The following is an 11793-nucleotide window of genomic DNA, read 5'->3' as shown; positions in this document are numbered from 1 at the left end:
TACTATCAAACTGCTACCTAATACTGATAATGCTAACCCAAATTGAATTACTTCCAATGGAAATTAAACAAATGTTGGTCCAAAATGTGATTTCCCTATATAAACTATAGTAAAGTTTACCCCCTCCCCAGGGGGAAATGTGAGACCCCAGGGTCAAGAAATTCACAATTTTGGTAAAGCACCTTAAGACCCTTCCATCTATGAAGAGTTTTTGATTCTACCATATCTGGATCTTGAGAATTTTTTTTTTGAAATTTTAGTCAATTTTACCCTTTTTGGCCCCGCCCCTCAGGCCCCTGAGGGCTGGGGACCATATAGTTCACAATTTTAGTTGACCTTTGGCCATGGAAGGTTTCTGCAAAATTTCATTGAAATTGGTTCAGGGGTGTTGGAGAAGAAGTCGAAAATGTAAATTGTTTACGGACGCATGACGGACGACGGACGATGGACAATGGACGACGCCGGACAAAAGGCGATCGCAACTAATAAATGTATATTCCAGAAGGATAATACACTACTTACTGATAAACAATGCATTAAATCAGTGTTAATTAAATTTCAAATTATTTGAAAATGTCAACTTTTAGTCATCATTTGACGTCATTTTAAGACAAAATATGGAATTGCACAGCATCTTTTAATCCCTGAATGGTTGTATACAATGTATATATATATTGTAGTCTCTTCAATTAAACACAATAATAGGTTGATGATGCAACCCTGATACAGTAAAATCTGTATTTTCTATAAATAGCTTAGGTTGTCCACTCTATACACAGTAAGAGTCAGTCATTTTCGACACTTATTCCAGACATCATTTCTAGTGCATGGGTCCTCTATGTTTTTTCATATTCCTCTATAACTAGGCTCCGAAATAATGTGACCAAGTGGGATATTATACGGCTATGTCCAGGTTTTTACATCTCAGTGGGATGGCCCATTAAAGTATGCCATTATGTCCAGGATTTTACATTTCAGTGTGATGGCCCATTAAAGTATGCCGTTATGTCCAGGTTTTTACATTTCAGTGGGATGGCCCTTAAAAGTATGCCGTTATTTCCAGGATTTTACATTTCAGTGGGATGGCCCTTAAAAGTATGCCGTTATTTCCAGGATTTTACATTTCAGTGGGACGGCCTGTGGCGTTTGAATTGCAACATTATTGTCTCTGTACAGCTGTCTCCAGACTTACTTAGCTGATGGGAGAATGTAAAGCCCTTTACAATACAAACAAATGGACATTCAACCCTTACCTATTGGTTGTCCCTCCAGGAACTTCACCTTGCAGAGTTGTTCCCCCTTGACAGCCCTGAGGTTGTTGAGCATGTAGTGTATGATACTTTGGCGTTCCTGAGTCGTAAAGAATTCCTCCTTGTTCTCCACACCAGCAAAGCAGTCTTGGTCCTCGAAGGTGAACTCCTTCATTCCCCCTCCATAGTCCTCCTTGAGCAGTTTACACACTCCCACATCCTCCGCTCCACGCAGCAAGCTGAAAATCAAAGGTCCAGAAAAACACAGATCTGAATGCCCTTTATTCTATACACTATTCTTTAATTGGATTAAAACTTATCACATGTTCAACTACAACAAAGATGTTTCCACAAAAACAGACACCAGGGCAAACAACCCCTAAATTCCCCAGAAGGGGGCTACAATTAAGAGAACTAATCCCTTCGTTACCCTGACGATAGTATACAATCCTGATAAATAACCCTTCAGCACCTCAACCAAGAGACTACTCCATCCAAAAGGAATTTTTGTCTGCAACAATAAAACATTTATGGCCTTCAAGTAGGGACTATCCAGCAATGTCTGATGTGATGTTTCCCTAAGGAGTTTTATAAGGAAAGTTCAGAACGTGTTTGAAACTGGGAAGATAATGCTTCCTAGCTTTAAAATAGTCAAACACTGCTCGTCAGCAGGGACCTGGCTGTGGTGACACATCTAGAAATGTGGATCATTGTCTTCTCGATTCATTAAGCCTTTATACAAAATATTACAGTTGTAGGTGACAGAATAAATGAGACATAGTGATGCACAGTGAATAAAAGACAATAACTTGCTGTTTGGGCAGGTAAGCTAATAAACCATTTGAAAACTGTGCATATGAAGTCTGAATGGCTTTATTATGAATGACATCATTTGGCCCAACATAATAAAACCGATTAATTCTCATTTTGAATGTTAATAAGTCTTAAAACACACAAAACAACTTAAATCATCCATTCATTCAGTATACTGAGCTTAAAAATAAGAATGGGAATCAACTGTCTGTGCTTTGAGATAATTTCAATACATATATTGTGATTATACTGTCACATACATCTCACTTTGCCAGTAAAACTCCTTTTGTGACAGTATAATCATGATATAACACCACAAATTTCAAAACACCATAAGGTTATTCCCTAAATATATACCTAACCCTTTAAATTTAGAGAGGCAATGTCCATAAAAAGACAAAGACTTAAAAATATGCATAGAAATAGGAAAACAGGCACACATGGAGTTTTAGATAGTCCACAGATACAGCAGTAAGACGTGACTTACCTTTCATATGTAGCAGTGAGATGGAACACAGCCTCTTTAGTGTTGCTGTGGTGACGTACATGAACTATGACCTCTGGTGACCTTGCCCGGAGTCTGTCTAGGAGCCACATCAGAGTGGCTGTCTCAGTGTCATGTGGAAAGCACAGGATGATGTCACAATCCTGTGTTGGCACAGGGTTCTGAAGTAACTGGGTTGAGGCAACCAAACTGCTACTTGTCTTGAAAATCTTCTTCCCAAACAGTTTGTATGCTACAATTGAGAAGACAAAAGATTTGTACATTATATAAAGTGCTACTTAAAAACTAACTCAATAATATAACACCTATTTTAGCACAGGTTAAAGGTATATGTAGGACACATTGGGAAGTTAACTGTGAAATACCACTGTTATTTCCATTACTGCTGTTAAATCATGTTTAATCACTCCAAGCTAGTTTATTTTTACAGACACAACTTCAATGAGGAATAACCTTACAGGACAACACGTCAAACCACCTTTACTTCTATTAATGTTTTATGGAAGAACAAGAGTACCACGGGGCAGAACAATATACGCCCATCGAATGCCATATAGTGTTATATACTTTCTTACATTGAAATAAGATCTGCATCATTCTAACAGTGGTCAGCTGACATGCTATAAAAAATGTAGAAGAAAATCTCCGGACAAAAAATCAAATACTGAAATGTACTTTTGCAAAGATCATTGAATCAAAATTCTTTTAAGGGGGGAAACCCAACTTCATATCATGATTATAATGAATACCAAGTTTCAAAGAGATCAGTTGAAAAATGTAGGAGAAGATTGCCGGACAAAAATAAAATACTGAAATAAACAAAGGGCAATTACATTTCCAAAAATTGTTGAATCAAAATTCTTTTCAAGGAAACACAACATATCATGATTATTTAGCCAACTAAGTTTCAAAGAAATCCGTCAAAAAATGTAGGAGTAGATCTCCGGACAAATCACATTGGTTGGCAAACTTAGCATGAGTTGGATTTGCATAAGGAATTTGGTTGAAACATCTTAACAATATCTACAGCAACAAGTACTAATTGTAATGGGAGACCATTACAGATGACCCCCAAACTGCCCCCATAGTCGCAAAGATGCATCAGAAAAGGATCGCATTGCCATAGTACACCTACAATGTTCAAACTAAATTTGAGTGAAATTGAGCAATTTCTAAATTGCAACCAATCAAAATCCTTTGTGTAGTTGCTATGGGAACGGAACATTTGCGATTGAATTTGCAGTCACCTAATACCCCTATATACCAATTTTCAACGAAATCAAACAATATCTAAATTGCAACCAATCAGAAACCTTCGTGTGGTTGATATGGTAACGAAACTTATGCGTTTGAATTTGCAGTCCCCTAATGCTCCTATATACCATTTTTCATAAAAATATAAAAATAAAATAAAATCAACCAATCAGAAGCGCCTCCATTTGGTTGCTATGGCAACGAAACATATGCGGTTGAATTCGCAGTCCCCTTATACCCCAAGATACCAGTTTTCATCAAAATCGAACAATATCTTAATTTCAACCAATCAGAAGCCTTTGTGTTGTTGCTATGGCAACGAAATAACGCAGGCAGGCAGGCAGGCAGGCAGGCAGGCAGACTTTAATACCACTGTACACTGTACTGTTGACTTCCTGTATACAGTAATACCACTATACACTGAACTGTAGACTTCCTGTCTAAGAAATGCCACTGTATACTGTACTGTAGACTTCCTGTATACAGTAATACCACTATACACTGTACTGTAGACTTCCTGTATACATTAATACCACTGTACACTGTACTGTAGAATTCCTGTACACAGTAATACCACTGTACATTGTACTGTAGATATCCTGTATACAGTAATACCACTATACATTGTACTTTAGACATCCTGTATACAGTAATACCACTGTACACTGTACTGTAGACATCCTGTATACAGTAATACACTGTACACTGTACTGTAGACTTCCTGTATACAGTAATACCACTGTACACTGTACTGTAGACATCCTGTATACAGTAATACACTGTACACTGTACTGTTGACATTCTGTATACAGTAAATACCACTGTACACTGTACTGTAGACATCCTGTATACAGTAATACCACTGTACACTGTACTGTAAACTTCCTGTATACAGTAATACCACTGTACACTGTACTGTTGACATCCTGTATACAGTAATACCACTATACATGCACTGTACTGTTGACTTCCTGTATACAGTAATACCACTGTACACTGTACTGTAGACTTCCTGTATACAGTAATACACTGTACACTGTACTGTAGACATTCTGTATACAGTAATACCACTGTACACTGTACTGTAGACATCCTGTATACAGTAATACACTGTACACTGTACTGTAGACATTCTGTATACAGTAATACCACTGTACACTGTACTGTAGACATCCTGTATACAGTAATACACTGTACACTGTACTGTAGACATTCTGTATACAGTAATACCACTGTACACTGTACTGTAGACATCCTGTATACAGTAATACACTGTACACTGTACTGTAGACATTCTGTATACAGTAATACCACTGTACACTGTACTGTAGACATTCTGTATACAGTAATACCACTGTACACTGTCCTGTAGACATACTGTATACAGGACACTGTACTGTTTCCAATATACCTGTTTGCTGTTATGTTGAATAATTAATTTAAATAAAAGCAAATAAAGTTGTACAAAGTTGCAATGGCAAATTGCCCCAGATTAACAAAGGAAAATATCTCATTTTCTAAAAAATCCAAAATTTGTCTTTTTTTTTTCAACCATATATATATTTACCTGTTTGAATTTCAAACATCTTAGAAACTCACCTACACAACCAACATCTTCAAAGAATCTATATTCCATTTTGTGGTGCAATTCACTTTGAAGAAGCGGAATGATACAGCTGTAATGCTGCCAGTACCGATCAGCCACCTTGTCATTTATGTGCCTTCCACAATACCAGTACAGTCACCACTGTACACTAAACCACAGACATCATATCTCGTGGTCCTAATGTCACAGCAGCAGCTTCACCAATTCTATAACTGTCCAATCTCTACAAACCACCTGTAACACCAACTCTGTGTCGACACCACATGTTAGAACCCAGATCTGCTGTTGTGACACCACAAATTGGAGCAGATGACAGCGATCAGGAATAGCTGTGTGCTGGACATGTAATGCCAATAATTGTGGCACTCAGGAACCACAATGCATCCACAACCATCCACATCAAACACAAAGCGTCTGTTCCCTCAAAGCACTGGCATTAATATGATCAAATGTTGATATTGTAATTGTTGAGGATTCTGTAATTCTTCCCTAAATGAAGGTAATTTGACCAAATGTTGCACTGCCTCAAACCCAACACGTTTCCACAAAACACTTCCCAGTACTGACAAGCAACAATTCATCATCAAGTTTGAAAAACAGTGACAATATGTAACACTAGTACTATTGATTTTACCTTAACCCTATGTGTCATGTTGTCATAAGTCCACATACAAAACTTACCCAAAAGGAATAGAAATATCTTGTATATGGCAGAAATCCTACCAGGGTCTACAATGTGTTTTCACAAAATCATGGTTTCTGACACACAAGCATTACATGACCTTGACCAACAACCTCTGGAATAGGATGACCTTGACCAAATATATCTTTTCACCGAACCAGGTCTGATCTCTGGTATATTCAGCTAGGGAAAATATAGTGATGAGGTGAGGGACCTCTGGTGATCTTGACAAATGGCCCCTTGCTAAGCTATAATTACTTGACCTCCACTTACAACCTTTGGGTCAAATGACATTCAGAACAGATGGTATGATCTTGAGCAAAAACTTTGAACAATTAATACTAAACACTGCTAAGGGACCTCCAAAATTTACCGTACAAAATAATTTGTGTCTCTTCTGTTCCTGCTTGGACCATTGATAAACAGCAGCACACACACAAACTGAAACTGATGAGCTAGCCAGTTGAGGATCCGCATAGAATATGATACTTGGAAAAATATGTACTGCCTAGGATATATCGATGGTGAACATGTAGTTGGTCCAGGAATTACACTTTCTAAAACTGAACTAAATTATAAAATTACAATTAATTTTGAATTCTTAAAATGTCATTTGAACTTTTTTTTAATACACACCGTAAATAGTGTAGTGAATACAATCTCCAGTAGAACGTTTGAGTTAAGATTGGTAGTGCTGTATTCAATCTTCAATCTTCAATTTTGTTTGCCATTTTCTGACTTTGTCTTTTTCCTCAATTTATTATAACAAAGAATTTAAATATTTCTATTACAATTTCTTTTTCACAAAAAAACATCTGGTCCATTTGGGATCTCTGGACCTTTTAATTATGAAGCATGACGCTGATCCATTGGCCAACAGTTTTTGTTAATATTGTTATGCACAAATACTGTGAATAGTTTCAAAAAGGCTTGTAATTATGTTTGTCTGAAGGTAGCGTATTACGAGGCCTGTAATTATGTTTGTCTGAAGGTAGCGTATTACAAGGCCTGTAATTATGTTTGTCTGAAGGTAGCGTATTAAGGTAGATTTAACAGGAGATCAACTGTACAATGCCGGTACACAGAAGAGTGGAGACTCTCCACCTATAGTGTTGTGTGTTCTCGTGTTAACAGTTCCAAACAATAAAACATGTCAAACAAACAGATTACTGTTAATGGCTTTCATCATCTCTTGCCTTACAACAATGTTGGTGTAGGAAGACTGAGGATCTACCATTGTTGTACAGCATAGATAATGTTATCTAAACCCAAGGGATTCACTGTACTGAGGGAATGGAGATTATTTTTTGAGATCCTTGAAAATGGGTAACAGATATACGTTTCCATCTTTTAGTTTCCAGCAGGTAGTATGATGCAAGGTGATCTGATAATTCCCTTGAGATTACAGTATTTGCCAATATAAATTCTGTCTGTCATTTTGTCTCCAGCCATACCAAATGAACACATTGGTAGTAGAACAAGGTAGAATAAACAAAACTATAGGTGAAATATTAATGCTGTACACTTAATGGGGGTTCTTTAGGAGAATCCCTTAACTTTTTGAGAAGAAAAAAATGTACTCATGCAACATGAAAGTCAGTTATAATCCTTCATTAGAACAAGATTGGTAGCCCTTTATTTAGTAGTAGCCCTTTATTTAGTAGCCCTTTATTCCAGCAACCACCTGGCATAAAACCAACACCCGGTGTGTTATGACCTTTTCTTATAAAGTATAACTCCTTTGATTTCTAAGATTTGGAAAAAAGGCCAACATAATTAATCCTTATACATTTGATAGTCATACCTCCAAACACATCAAACAATAAGTACCAATAGTCTAGACATCAAACAATAAGTACCATTAGTCTAGACATCAAACAATAAGTACAAATACTCTAGACATCAAACAATAAGTACCAATAGTCTAGACATCAAACAATTAGTACCAATAGACTAGACATCAAAAAATAAGTACCAATACTCTAGACATCAAACAATAAGTACCAATAGCCTAGACATCAAACAATAAGTACCAATAGTCTAGTCATCAAACAATAAGTACCAATAGTCTAGTCATCAAACAATAAGTACCAATAGTCTAGTCATCAAACAATAAGTACCAATAGTCTAGACATCAAACAATAAGTCCCAATAGTCTAGACATCAAACAATTAGTACCAATAGACTAGACATCAAAAAATAAGTACCAATACTCTAGACATCAAACATCATCAAAAATTGTGAATTTGAATGAAATTTAAGGTCAAATTTAAACAAATATAATATCCCTATCCCTTCACTTGAAAAAGTAAAGGCAAGTTATTTCTCTCAGTCTCGTGGTTCTAAAGCAGTTGTTTAAAGAAATAATTGACAGGGACTAACAGAACCTTTTTATAAACTCACATGCATTTTGTGTTTCATTTTCTAAAATTATTTTTCGTACCATTGACCAAATGTATCACTTGCACCTTTGACATTGTGTACATGTACTGTAAATGGAACAGGGTATAGGTCCGGCACAGTATATTGAACTAGACTCACCAGTCGAGGACTGACTTGTGGTTAGTATTATTTAAGGTATTCCATTATAAGTCTAAAGTTTAAATGACATTTGAGAACTGTTCTCAAGGGAAACTAAAAGCACTTGGTCAAAATACAATATTTCCAATTACAACAACAGAATACCAGCTTATATACCTATCAAAAGTAAACACAAATATATTTTTAATATACTTTATTCACAAAATGAAGGTGAGCGGACTATTTGAAGAAAACAGAAGTATATCATATATGCAATCCAAAGAAAATGGGTTATACAACATACCGTCAGCATTGTTTATTTTGAGGCAAACAAAAACCATCAAAAGATGTAGTGAGCTGGCCCAGGCTGGCACAACCTTGTTTAGAGCACTTACTAAGTGTATACCAACTACTTTCATCTTGAAAATTACACAAGAAATTATGTTGTTAGGAACTAGCTCATTGTTACACACCAAACATACTTGTTTAATCATATACAACTACAAGCACTCTCTACATAGTGACTGACCTGTACCCCTGAACCCATCTTATCAGACGGCAGCAGTAACACTAAGTATCCCCAGAACAGGTAGTAGCAAAGGTACCTGTATACAGTATAGGTAGCCGATACACTGAGTCTACTGTCATTTCTTTCACTAAAAGACTGCATCTATATATGAATGCCTGTTTCCTCCAAGTAATAATTGTCATTATCATTTTACATTTTTCCTCTCAAACAAGACAAATAGCTTGACTGACCTATATAATAATAGAATGAGCTTTGTTTTGGAAACCAGAGGGTGAGAAACTGGCAGCAACAAACATTCTGTTTACAGTCTCTTTGCCACAGAGAGCATAATCAGAAAGGGAAAGCCCCAGGATCAGAAACACAAAATCAAAAGATTATAAATTCAGAGACAGAGACACAAAGCTATAGGACTGGGAACTAATGCCACAGGATCACACACAATCACAGGATCACACACAATCACAGGATCACACATAATCACAGGATCACACACAATCACAGGATCAATCACAGGATCACACATAATCACAGGATCACACACAATCACAGGATCACACACAATCACAGGATCACACACAATCTCAGGATCACACACAATCACAGGATCACACACAATCACAGGATCACACCCAATCACAGGATCACACACAATCTCAGGATCACACACAATCACAGGATGACACATGATCACAGGATCACACATAGTCACAGGATCACACATAATCTCAGGATCACACACAATCACAGGATCACACACGATCACAGGATCACACTCGATCACAGGATCACACACGATCACAGGATCACATATAATCACAGGATCACACACAATGACAGGATCACACACAATCACAGGATCAATCACAGGATCACACATAATCTCAGGATCACACACAATCACAGGATCACACACGATCACAGGATCACATATAATCACAGGATCACACACAATCACAGGATCACACATGATCACAGGATCACACATAATCACAGGATCACACATAATCTCAGGATCACACACAATCTCAGGATCACATACAATCACAGGATCACACACAATCACAGGATCACACACAATCACAGGATCACACATAATTACAGGATCACACATAATCACAGGATCATAAATTCAGGAACACAATATCACAGAATCATCAATTCCAACACACAAAATTACAGGATCACACATAATCACAGGATCATAAATTCAGGAACACAATATCACAGAATCATCAATTCCAACACACAAAATTACAGGATCACACACAATCACAGTATCAAAAATTCAGAATGCAAAATCACAGAATGACGAATTCAAAAACACAAAATCACAGAACCATCAATTTAGGAACACAAAAACCAGGATGATGAATTCAGAAACACAAAATCATAGGATCATAAATTCAGAAACACAAAAAACAGGATGATGAATTCAGAAACACAAAATCATAGGATCATAAATTCAGAAACACAAAATCACAGAATCATAAATTCAGAAACACAAAATCACAGGATCATGAATTCATAAACACACGCTCACAGGATCATGAATTCAGAATGCAAAATTACAGGATCATTAATTCAGAAATACAAAATCACAGAATCATAAATTCAGAAACACAGAATCAGAAAACAGTCAAAGCCAGCTGAGAACCAGAAATACAAAGTCTACGAGATCAGAAAGACCAAAGCCAGTAGAGGAACATAAACACACAGCCACCATGATTATTCCCTTCTTCTCTTTAAAGCTGGAGTGTATTTGATAAATACCAGGTACAGTATTTGTATTCACCCTCAGGATAGCAGGCTGATCATAACAATGTTGTCTATAGCTGTGTACTATCATTTATTACACATGTTCATCAGGATTTTTTGTAATTCAATTAGCTATCAAAACAAGCCTCCTCAGTCTGAATTACTTTTTCATTTCTATTTGGTTATCATTAATATCAATAAAACTATTTATATAGCCTCTTTAATATTGTTTAATCCCATTACCCGCTCCTCCATATTAACAGCTAGGATGTCCCTAGTTCACTAGTCTCATAACAGCCACATGCCCCAAGTCCCCTTAGTTTCATAACAGCAAGGATATCTCTAGTTCTCCTAGTCTTATTACAGCACGGGTGTCCCTAGTTCCCCTCAGTCTTATAACAGCACAGAAGTCCCCAGTCACCCTCAGTCTTATAACAGCACGGATGTCCCCTAGTCTTATAACAGCAAGGATGTCCCCTAGTCTTATAACAGCATGGATGTCCCCTAGTCTTATAACAGCATGGATGTCCCCTAGTCTTATAACAGCAACGATGTCCCCTAGTCTTATAACAGCACGGATGTCCCCAGTCACCCTCAGTCTTATAACAGCACGGATGTCCCCTAGTCCTATAACAGCATGGATGTCCCTAGTCCCCTAGTCTTATAACAGCATGGATGATCCTAGTCCCCTAGTCTTATAACAGCACAGAAGTCCCCAGTCACCCTCAGTCTTATTACAGCACGGGTGTCCCTAGTTCCCCTCAGTCTTATAACAGCATGGGTGTCCCCTAGTCTTATAACAGCATGGGTGTCCCCTAGTCTTATAACAGCATGGGTGTCCCCTAGTCTTATAACAGCATGGGTGTCCCCTAGTCTTAT

The 11793-nt window shown here is 37.2% G+C and overlaps 1 protein-coding gene across 3 annotated transcripts in view; it reads right to left on the bottom strand.

Moving 5' to 3' along the window:
• LOC110460052 (anoctamin-8-like) overlaps positions 1 to 11793 on the bottom strand; it is a 67649-nt gene that overhangs the window by 27818 nt on the left and 28038 nt on the right. For 2 of the 3 annotated variants that reach the window (XM_021512755.1, XM_021512757.1), the window contains exons 2-3: positions 2551 to 2800; positions 1254 to 1489 (exon numbers count right to left, since the gene is read on the bottom strand). In XM_021512755.1, coding sequence (XP_021368430.1) covers positions 1254 to 1489; positions 2551 to 2800 — 486 coding nt within the window. Of the gene's footprint in view, positions 1 to 1253; positions 1490 to 2550; positions 2801 to 5421; positions 5669 to 11793 lie in introns of those variants that run through there. The other variant, XM_021512756.1, reaches the window with a different exon arrangement.

The sequence above is a fragment of the Mizuhopecten yessoensis genome, unplaced genomic scaffold (genome assembly GCF_002113885.1).
Source record: "Mizuhopecten yessoensis strain PY_sf001 unplaced genomic scaffold, ASM211388v2 scaffold10311, whole genome shotgun sequence".
In the NCBI taxonomy this organism is placed as follows: domain Eukaryota; kingdom Metazoa; phylum Mollusca; class Bivalvia; order Pectinida; family Pectinidae; genus Mizuhopecten; species Mizuhopecten yessoensis.
The sequence above is the reverse complement of the archived record's forward strand: the minus strand, read 5'-3'. Positions and strand labels throughout refer to the sequence as shown.